The 11,653-nt window shown below is 40.5% G+C and overlaps 1 protein-coding gene across 1 annotated transcript; it reads left to right on the top strand.

The window, feature by feature from the left end:
* The first annotated feature begins 312 nt into the window (after positions 1–312).
* LOC147488752 (uncharacterized) lies at positions 313–1,110 on the top strand. Its single transcript, XM_086574478.1, has one exon. The coding sequence runs from the start codon at positions 313–315 to the stop codon at positions 1,108–1,110; it is 798 nt and encodes a 265-aa protein (XP_086430604.1).
* Positions 1,111–11,653: the final 10,543 nt, after the last annotated feature.

The raw sequence follows: 11,653 nt of genomic DNA, 5'->3' as shown, positions 1-11,653 counted from the left end.
CCTCTTTAGCTTTCTTTGGCTGGTAAAATCCTTCACTACTTCACAGTGTAAGTTCGCTCAAGATAACTACTCCTCTTTTGGTTTCCTTCACGGTAAAATCCTCCACTTCTGAGAGTGTGAGTTCGCAAGGTACCAAGAATGGACCTCTATGAACTGGAAAATCCCAGTGCGCCAAGGCCTGTGGTTTTAGGTACAGTTCCAGCTGCTTCACAAAATAATCTACCTGGAAGAAATGACGCAGTCCCTTTGATGGGCCCAGCCAAAATCTCATATGTTGAGGCTGCAACACAACATATCTAACAACCATTGGATATGACGGAGCTTCCAAACCCAGAGAGGATGGGGGAGTACCCTGCAATCACAATATCGGAAACAGCTTATGAAAAAGGTCTTCTCTTTTGTAAACATTGTCTGGTGGGGAGGATTGATTTACAAAAGGTGACACTGGAACGGGTGCGTATCCTGGCTAAGAAGTTATGGCAGACGTCCAGTGAATGTCTCATTACCCCTATAGGAAAAGGTTACTTATTTTTGAGATTTTCAAAAGGTGAGGATTTGAACAGGGTTTGGGCGAAGGGATCATGGGAGTTTGACAAAATTCCTATGAGAATTAGTCAGTGGACGCCAAACTTCAATCCGGACAGCCAACGTCAATCTCACGCACTTGTTTGGATCAGACTGCCTGGACTGGGGCAGGAATTCTGGGAGCCAGAATCTCTTAGGTCTATTGTCCGAGGAGTGGATTATCCTATGGAGATTGATGAGAAAACGCTGAATAGGGAATATGGGTACTATGCCAAGATTTTGGTGGATGTTGACCTGTCGAAACCTATTCCAGATCAAATTTATGTTAAGACTAAGAACGTCCAATTTTGGCAAACGGTAGAGGTTGGGAAACTACCGAAAATGTGCACCCACTGCAAAATTGTGGGTCACTTGGTTACGGAATGTAGGAAGCTCCGTAGTGATATGCAAAGAAACAACGGGCAAGGAAACAAGGATAAGGAGGTGGCAGTAGATGTTACTACAGCCACAGAACCAATGGGAGAGAAATTTGTCCGAGGCGTGGGAAAAAAAAATGCCGGGGAGACTAGTCGACAAAGGGCTTAATACTGGCGAGAAAGGATCCCGAAAGCTCCGTAATTGCCGCCCGTAATAGGTTTTGCGGAATTGGCGGGGACGAGGTCCAACCGATGAGGCCACCGATAGAGCCGGCCAACCGAGGGGACAGAGAGCAACTAATAGTAAACCTTGATGCTGAGGCCGAGGGATCCATGGGCTTAGTAGCAGGACAGAATGCAGTGAATCAAGGTAACAGCCTAGACCCAAAGCTCCACTACGCCATTTCTGATCAGCGTCAAGGAATCGAGGTAGCAGTCCAAGGTCGACATGAAACTCTTCCAACCATCTTGGCTGGAGAGTTTGCTCAAGTACCTTGTGTAGTTGGAATAGGAATTGCTGAGAATAGGATTGGGTCGGTTGGAAGAGCTGTTGCACTACACCTCCAGGATGCCCAGCCCGACTCCATAGCAGGTGATACTGCAGCTGTGAATGGGGAAGGACGAGCTGAGCATCGCAATCAAGAAAGAGATGAGTCACTCACAGCTGGAACATTGAAGGCAGCTACAGAGAGTTTACTTCCCCCTCCGGCGTTGGCTGAACCTGAAGTAGCAAGGGTCATGGATACCACTACACCTGACCCACAGGTTGGAATGAATTAATACTCTTAAGGGTATAACTTGGCCTCTCCAAATAGGTTTCGGGTTCTTGAGGAAGCTAATTTTCTGCTTCAGGGAAATTGGGCGGATCAGGTGGAACAGGATGAGGCACAAGCCAATTCAAAGAAAGGATATAAGCCTAAGTGGCAGGTGCAAAAGCTGTCGGCACCGAGCACCAGGGCGAAGGCTATTTCATCAAACCACAAATGAATACACTGTTTTGGAATGCTAGGGGAGTCAAAAGACAGGAACCTTGGTACCATATTGAGGAGCTTGTCTTATCTCACCACCCCGACTTTCTCTGTATAGCGGAACCTCTTATCAAGCCACCAAACGTGCTTCCGCCATTGTTGAGTAAACATGGTTTCAGTGCAATTTTCTATCATAATAACACCCCTCATAGGGTAGGCAATATATGGTTATTTTGGAGGGAGGGTATGAATCCTACCCTTGTAAATTTATCCCAGCAGCAGATTACAGTAGAAGTGGGGAATTCTCTTATGACTTTTGTGCATGCAAGTAGTTCTTATGGTATTCGTCGACAACTTTGGCAGGAGCTTTCTCTGATGGGTACAAGCGGACAAGCTTGGGCAGTGATAGGGGACTTCAATATTGTTACTTCAATAGCTGAAAGGAAAGGGGGTGGAACCCCGTGTATATCGGCTATGGATGACTTCAATCATTTTATCCACTCGAATGCTCTCATTGATTCCACCACCTCGGGGTTTAAATACTCTTGGTGTAATAAGAGATGGGGTAGCAAACGTATGCTTCAGAAGATAGATAGAATGTTGGTGAACCAAGATTGGTTGAAAGGAAATGTAGGTTGGAGAAGTAAAATTCTCAAACGAAAGTTCTCAGATCATAGTCCAATTGTGGGCTGGAACACTTGCATACCTAAGCCCCACAACATACCATTTCGGTTCAGAAAGGCTTGGCTCTCTCATGATTCTCTCAAGGAGGTGGTAGCGGACAGCTGGAACGAGCCCCTATATGATGTGCCTATCAGAAAAGTGGTAAAAAAACTAAAAAGGCTGAAGCAAAAGTTGAAAAGTTGGAGTTTTGAAGTCTTTGGTAATCAATCCCAGCATCTTAAGCACCTGGAAGAGGAAATGGATCAGATTCTGCTAGATCAGGAGCATGACCCTACAGATTCCACCTTACAACAAATGGAATTTGACAAGGCATCGGAAATTGAGGAAGTTACAAACGTTCTTACTACCATGGCAAAGGAGAAGTCCAGAGTCTCAGATGCTTTACACGGTGAACGAAACTCGGCCTACTTTCACGCCATCATCAAAATGCGACAGGCAAGAGCACAAATCACTGAAATAAAGAATAGAGAAGGTTCCTTCCTCACGCAACAAGACCATATAAAGGGGTTTATTGTGGAGGAATATCAGGAAAAGTACAAGCACCAACCAGTAGAGATGGATGAAGCTATGATGAATTTGATTCCGAATCTAGTTACAGTGGAAGATAATGCTACACTTTCAGCCATACCAACCAAAGATGAGGTCAGAGATGTTGTGTTCGCTATGGATGCAAACAGTGCACCGGGGCCCGACGGCTTCCAAGGCATTTTCTATCACACCTTCTGGAGTATCATTGGGCAGGATGTCAGCCATGCGGTCATTTCTTTCTTTAGAGATAATGTCCTCCCCAAGGGCATGAACTCTAGCTTTCTCGTCCTAGTGCCGAAAGTTACAAATGCTGTTGAAGTTAATCATTTTTGACCTATCTGCCTTAGTAATTTCTTATTCAAGATTATTACTAAGATTCTTTCCTTGCGGATAAAATCCATTGTAAGTAAGATCATTAGCGGAGAGAACGGTGGCTTTTATTGGCGCAGCGAGCCACGATGGGCATTACTCTTGCCTCAGAAATGGTGAATGAATTGGATAAGAAGACTAGAGGTGGCAACGTCGGCATCAAACTTGACATTACTCAAGCTTTTGACTCTATTAGTTGGGAGTTCCTGCTAGAAGTACTTAGAAGGTTTGGCTTCTGCAACCAATGGTGCTCCCGGATCTCCACTCTTCTCAAAAGTGCCAATCTCTCTGTTATTATCAATGGTGGTCCATGTGGTTTCTTTGAGACTGGTAGAGGTCTCAGGTAGGGGGATCCCCTATCCCCCAACCTCTTTGATATAGCGGAAGATGTCCTCAGTAGAGCTTTGAATGGGTTATTCCACTCTGGCAAGATAAAGCATATGGCAGCAGCGGGAAAATGCCCTAGCCCCACCCACATTTTGTTCGCGGATGACGTTTTCATATTCGCAAATGGAGGCATACGGGGCCTTAGGCTTCTTAAACACTTGCTTAACAAATGACTATGAAGCAATCCATGAGCCAATATTTCAACCAGTCCAAAAGCAAGTTGTTCCTTGGTGCTATGAATAAGGACAAGAAAGCCAAAGTTATAGAACTTTTTGATATCTATGAAGGTTCTCTCCCTGAGAAATACCTGGGCACTCCGCTTTTTAAAGGTAGAATAACTCGAGCTAGTATACAACCTTTGGTGGATAAAGTGAAGAGAAGAGCAAGTGGTTGGGTCGGAAGAATGCTTTCCTTTCGTAGGCGGGGGTGGTTGTGGCCCAATCAATTCTCAATAGTCTCCCGGTGTATAACATGTCCGTGTACAAGTGGCCCCTCAAAGTGTATCAAAGGCGTGGAAGCGACTATACTGAGAACTTTGTTTGGTCGGGGGGACCCCACGGTTAGGAAAGGTATTACTCTTAAATGGGAGAAGGTTTGTAAACCGCTGAAGGAAGGAGGGCTAGGGCTCGAGGAAACTTCGCATGAGCTGAATCTAGCCCTACTCATGAAACTTGCTTGGATTTTTTTCTCACGATTGAATGGAGCTTGTATATGCAAAGGCTAAATTCACCATGGCTTCGAGGAGAATGGCTCTCTTATTTCAAAAGTTCCTCAATATGGCCCGGAATCGGATGGGCCCTTAGAGATGTCTCCCATCCAGGGTGGATGGATTGTGGGTCGGGGGGGGTATTAGGTCGTGGGCGGGAGGATCACCGGCATTTCTCTAGTAGATCAGGTTCAAGGCATCAGCTGGAAGCACCTCAAAGCCAAGGTATCTGACATCATTACTGTGGGCGAGTGGTCTATCCCTGACCAAGTGAAGCAAGTCTTTGCAAGAGGCGGTATCGATCTTAATTTATTACCGCCACCTACGGGAGACAATGAAGATGTTAGAATCTGGAAACCTGCGAAAGATGGTAAATTCACTGTAAAAGAGGCATTTGAGGCCGTCAGGAGCAAGGAACAAACTGTGGGGTGGCACCGTATGGTCTGGAATAAATACGTGCACCGAAGACCGCAAGTACCGTTTGGAAGCTTATTCACAAGGCTGTTCCCTACCGATGATGTGGTCGGGAAGAAAGGAATCTACATGGTATCGAGATGTCGTCTTTGCAAACAAGGCGAGGAGACAACCAACCATATCCTATGGGAGTGCCCTATCGCCAAGGAGTTATGGGCATGGCTATTTGGTGTCCACAAGGTAAAGCCGACCCACAAGCCTTCAAGGTATCCTTCTTGCCCCCGAACTCTTTAGCCCAATCAGGAAAGAGTTATGGAATACGGCAGCTGCCCACCTGATGACTCAGATTTGGAAGACGAGGAACCGCATTTTCTTTGAGGACAAGAAGCTAAGCAAGTCGCACATCAAAAATGAAGTCACAAAGGGAGTTTCGGCCTTGGGTAAGGTAGCATCAGGCTACATGTTCAACACCCCAGACGACTTAGCCGTGCTGCATACCTTCAAAATTAAGGGGAGACCGCGTCCAAACCGCATACAGGAGGTAAGTTGGATTCCTCCAGAATCGGGTACTATGAAAGTTAATACCGATGGCTCCTCCATCGGGAATCCAGGGATTGGGGGCGTGGGCATAGTCTTTCGGAACCATGAGGCCCAAGTTCTAGGCGTTCAAGCCTCACGATGCAGGGGTAACCACCAATTTTGACGCGGAGTGTTTTGCAATTGTCTTAGCAGTGGAAGTAGCAATTGGAAAGGGATGGCTACACTTATGGATTGAAAGTGATTCAACCGCAGCAATTAAGGCGTTCAGTGGAGGCAACATGTCATGGACCCTTAAAGCTCGTTGGGATAGAGCAACAAAACAGCTTGTGCACTGGCGCCTATCCCATACATTCCGTGAGGCCAATTTTGGCGCTGATGCTGTAGCAAAGAAAGGATCCTCTCTGAACCAGGGTGAGACTCTTTGGAGCGCGACCAGACCGAGTTACATCAAGGCCATTGAAAGCCCATATATGCCTTATTACCGGTTTAGCTAGGCTGGTAGCATTAACTTAGACTCTCTATATATCTGTACTCATCTCTTGATGTAATATTCTTTCTATAAGTAATAAAATATCCCTACTTGCATGCAAAAAAAAAAAAATTATTTGTTCGTATAGATTACTTTACTTCCGAATCTCGGGACGAGATTCTTTTGAGATGTGTATAGCTGTAACGCCTGTATTTAAAATACATATTTATTTATTATTTATTTATTTATTTAAAATTGGATCGGATTGGGTTTGGGATACGTGGACCTGGTTTCTGGGCCCGAGTCTGTGTTGGGCTTGGGTTTCAAACCCAAGTATATAATCACATTGTTCTAGAGAATAGGGTTTGGAGAGAATAAAAAAATAATAAAAATAGATGCAGAGATAGAAACTCGTTTGTTGGAGGGTGGAGCGCGACGATTCGGACTAGGAGGATTCGTGGAGCTTGGGATTAATGTGAGTAGATTAGTTTTTTATTTCACGTATAATTTTGTTGTTCAAAGTTTTCGTTCATTTTTCTGTTATTATCATTCGTCTTGTCGTTGTTAAAATTGGTTAAACTGCCTCTTAAAACTCAGTTGAAACTCTGGAAATTTGATGTTGAACTGTTGAAAGTTTGATTTGGGCCCGTTAATGGCGGGCTACTAAACAAACAAACATTGGGTCGGTACATGGTTTAAAGATGTCCTACTGTGTTGTTGAGTTTAGTAAATTTCGGATTGGTAGTTGAACTGTCGAATGGGTGCTGTCGGGGGTATGGGTGAAGTGGGATGATGTTTGGTGGTTGAGGTTTGAGTGAGTGCTGGAGAGTGTTGTTGAAGCTTGGGACAAAGCTTCGACAGGCGTTAATGGCTGACGAATTCAGCATGGAGAAAGGGTGGTAGATGTAGATTATACTGTAGTTGTTTTGATTGATGATTGGTGAGGGGGTAGTGAGTGCTCGAGTGCTGTAGCGTGGGAAGGTGCTGTCAAAGCTCAAGGATGCGACAATGGCGGTCGAATCCAAAGTTGATACTGCTATACTGTGGTGGGGTGATTTTTGTAGTTTGAACTGTTATTTTGTATTGTGGGTTGGTTGATTGATGAATGGGGGTAGTGAGGAGGCTTGAGTGTTGATTGAAAGCTTGAATGAGGCGTTAATTAATGGGTGATTTGCATTTGAAATTAACCGCTATTTGGTGAGGGTGAGAGGAAAATCGAGTTTTCATGTATTAAAGTCGTAGGGGTTTTGGTTGTGGGTATTTTCGGTTATGTTTGGAGTTTAGGGGTGGCTGGACGTGGGTTGAGCAGGTGGTGGCAGGTGGTGCTGGAGCTGGTGAGGGAGATGACGTATTGGGCTTGGGCCTGGGTTGGTTTTTTTAGGCCAGACCACACCAGTTTCAATTGTTTTGGTTAGGCCCGATTTTGTTTTAAGTTGTTGGGCCGGACCAATTCAATTAAGTTCTGGACCAATTTGTTTTGGTTCAATGGGCCAGTTTGTTTTGTTTTGATTGGGCCCAGTTTTGTTTTAAGTTGTTGGGCCAGTTTAGCTTGGTTGTTTGGGGCCAGTCCATAGGACTTAAATAGAGATCCGAATGGGTCTTTCAACATTTAGACTTTCGGGTTCTAAGGTTTGGACTTGACCAGTTGGGTCCGAACCATTACCTTGGTCATGAGCCCATGAACCATGCACCTTGACCTTAGCCAAGAACCATGGCTATAACCCTGAACCTGTCGAACATGGAAATGACAGTTTGACTTTGACTTTGACGTGTTGACTTTGACTTTGACTTTGACAATGATGTGTTGACTTTGACTTTGACTTTGACTTTTGACTGTGGAATGTTGACTTTTTCCAGATTTTTCACATATTTAAGAATATGGACAAATGTAGTAATAAAATATTGTCGAACATTGTATAACCTTGTTTGTCATTATCTAATTAAGTTTTGACGTGAGTAGTGCAATATAATATTGGCACGTAACTAGAGGGGAATTCTGATAATAAGAATTTGATATATATGTTTTTATGGGTATTAAATTATATACGGACTTAGATTCAAGGACTTTGATTGTGGACTGTTGACTGTTTAATTGTGTTATGTTTTTATATATTAAATTGTATGGACAAATCAAATGCTAAAATGCTGTGGAAGCATGTATAAATTTGTTGGTCATTATCTAATTAAGATTTGACGTTGATATTGTGACATTATATAATATGTTGGGATATATATATTGAATGCAATAGTTTTGGAGAAATAAATGTGTAAACGCTCCATTATTTTATCTGTGAGATGCTACTAGGAGGTAGTAGAGTATTTGTGGATATTTCCCACGGGAGTGTGGCGTAGTGCAATAATATATTGGCACGTGATAGAATGAAAGTGGTTATGAGATATAATTGAGATATTTCTAAATATTATGGCTTAGTGCAATATATATAATTGGCATGTGAAATAATAAGTTTCGAGATTTGATATAAAGATATTCGGATAGCGTGCAATGAATAGTATTGGCACGTGATAATGTAGATTGTATTATAACGAGAAATGTTGAGCTTCAGTACCATTAAGTATAATGCCATGGGATGGAATAAGAATTATTCTGAGATATATATGTATGACACCTGAATAAATTATGTAACGAAAATCCTAGAACCTGACTACCACAACTCATGTGATTTGCCCTCTGTGGGCGTATGTGATATGATTGGCCCTTCTGGCATTTCAGTGAATCTGAATGGCCTTCGGGCGTAAGTAATGTGATTGGCCCTTCTGGCACTTCAGTGAATCTGAATGGCCCTTACGTAAATAGGTGAATAGTGGCTTGATTATTCTGTTCGCAAAATAGAACGAGACGCGCGATATTTTATGCCGAATAGTGGCAGTACTTATATAATGGCTTCCGTGTGAGGGTTACCTGGTGTGCGGCATCCCGCTCAGGGTAGTTACGCACGGAGTGGTTCATTATGTAAGGGGAGGCATGTGGATGTACATGTTCGGCGTTGGGAAGCGATTGTGGTAACCAGGGAAACTAGGTAAAACATAGATACGACGTGATTTTAGGGACACGCAAAGAAATCCTAAATAATATAATTATAGTAATATGTTGGTTAATGATGTATCTTTAGATATATGATTGTATATGGTTTTGCAAAAGGGTGGGTCAAACTAATTACTTGGGTAGAGACGACCCACTCTGTAATTGAGCATGCAATGCAGTACGTATATAATACGTTTGGTTGGTTATTTGTTTAGTTAGAACCTAAAGCGCCTCGATGGAGGAACTACATGCCTTATTTATTATGCGTATAGTTTATTATGTAGTTAGTGGGAAGTTAAGGCTCCTCAGTGGAGGAACTACCTGCCTTAATTATTGTACTTAAGGATGTTGTATTAGTCGTTGAAAGTTAAGGCGCCTCGGTAGAGGAACTAACTGCCGTATGGATGGTGTATATATATGTATAAGTATATGTTGTATTTTAGAGCTACTCACACCAGCATTTTTATAATGCTAACCCGATTTGCATATTTGCTTATCGGGTGTGTTCATTAAATGAATATAGGTTATAAGTCTTGACAGGTTTAGTGTGGAAGAAGATTGGTTGCTGTTCGTAGTTTGCGTTAACGTTGCATTTCAAGATAGGTTTTGTTTTCCTTTGAGGTGATATAGATTTTCAGTTGAGATAAGGTTATTTGCATTTTCATTTGTTAATTTTTGAAATGAAGAGGACTTTTGTTAATTTGAAATTTTTATTGGTTTTTAAATTATCCGCATGTTTAAACTGTTCATTGGTTTTTGGAAGTGGATAGTGCGTCACACCTCGGAGATCGAAGAGTCGGGAACGAATAATGTTTTTTCCAAATTCTGTCGAAATTCGGGGTGTGACAATTTGGTATCGGAGCATTTGGTTAGCTTAGGCTTAGGTGAGTCTAAGTGATTCTCGGATCGTGGTTTATGGGTAGTGTTTAAGAAGTTTTATTTTCAAAAACTATTTCCGCTAGTTGTTTTATTTTTACAAAGAAAAGAAAGATACATAAATAAAGAGAGTAAATATTTTTTCTTTATTTGATTGTATGTGTAATGTGTATATTTATATTAGTTACTTGTGGAGTGGAGATGAAATGATGTTTTTGTTTCCTTATCATATGAGGAGTAATTACATTTATTATATGTTAATTATTAATGGATTTGATCAAAATGATGTGTACTACTATAATATTATTTTATTATTGGTGTTCATTTTCACATGGAGTATTGATTAAGTATGACAACCTGTTTGTGAACTTTGTATTTGAGTGTTATCTTATTGTTCAAGAAGCAAGGAGATATTTTATCTATATTGAATGAGCTGTATTAACTGATGACTTTTTGATGTACTAAGTAAGGAACTAATTGCCTCGATATTGGAGGAACTATCTCGCCTCACTCGTACATGGTAATGAATGAATAATGTTTTAAAGTATAAGAGATTAATCTGTTAGAGGTGATTAGTTAGAAATAGACCGAATAATAAATAAAATATACGTGTATTCTTTTTGAGATGTGTATACTTGCGTATACACGTGTATTCTTTTTGAAATGTGTCTACTTGCGTATACACGTTTTTATATTATTGTATATAGAGGAACTATTACCGTGCGTATGAGATGATTAATATTGTTTTACCAAGAAAACATGCATGTGTAGGTTGTTTTCTTAGGGTCACGTTATTAATAATTAATGAAAATAATTGTGATAAGTGTTTTTTTTTAAACTATATTGGAATTTATGTAGAGGATGTCTTAATATAATGATGATCGTATTTCAACAACCAACGGATTTTTATTTTGTCTTATAAGTGTGTTTCGTGCTGATAAATTTTGACATGATTGATTAATATTGTTAAATTAGTTTCACATTGATTTTTGCATATTCAAGTATTCTTAAATATATACTTTGATTTATGGTTCATAAATATTACCGTGAGAATATAACTTGTTATGGGTGATATAGTAGAAGTGAGTTTATATTATCCTAATTTTTTTTTTAAAATTCGTGTTATACGGTAGCAAGTCTTATGTTAATTGTCATTGTATATGGAGATTAATTTTTGAATCTTTTCACCGTTTAAAAAAAAAATAGTAATAATAATAATAGCAATGAGCGTCGAATATTTATTCTTAATTGTTTTGTTTCAGTCTATACGATTTTGATAGATGAATATGATTTTTTTTTTTTTTTTTATACGTGCTATATTTGATCCAGTTGCAAGCATGAATTAGGATTCAAGAGTTCTTTTAAATTTAATATTTCTGATAGCATGACAAAAGTAAATATAAAGTTTTATTGTAGTATCAATGACATGAGTGACCTTTTGTTTTAAGTGTGTTAGGACACTAATTTTCTTTTATGCATGATAATGAAAGACTCCCTAATGTTATGCAGGGATGAACTTACCCCATATTATTGATTAGTTAAGTAGAATATTAATTTTTAAGTAGAGACACTGCTCACGTGTCAAAAACTGCATGCTAATGAGAATTGATATATTTATCTTTGCGTTTAAGTGACAATAATAATGTGTTTTAATATAGACAGTTAAAATATGATAGATTTTGTAATGGCATGAAGACATATATTATGAAATTATTTAAAAATAATTAA

The sequence above is a fragment of the Coptis chinensis genome, chromosome 7 (genome assembly GCF_015680905.1).
Source record: "Coptis chinensis isolate HL-2020 chromosome 7, ASM1568090v1, whole genome shotgun sequence".
NCBI lineage: Eukaryota > Viridiplantae > Streptophyta > Magnoliopsida > Ranunculales > Ranunculaceae > Coptis > Coptis chinensis.
The sequence above is the reverse complement of the archived record's forward strand: the minus strand, read 5'-3'. Positions and strand labels throughout refer to the sequence as shown.

What these genes read in the sequence shown, in the direction of transcription:
- LOC147488752 (XM_086574478.1), top strand. Translation starts at nt 313, where the DNA reads ATGACGGAGCTTCCAAACCCAGAGAGGATGGGGGAGTACCCTGCAATC.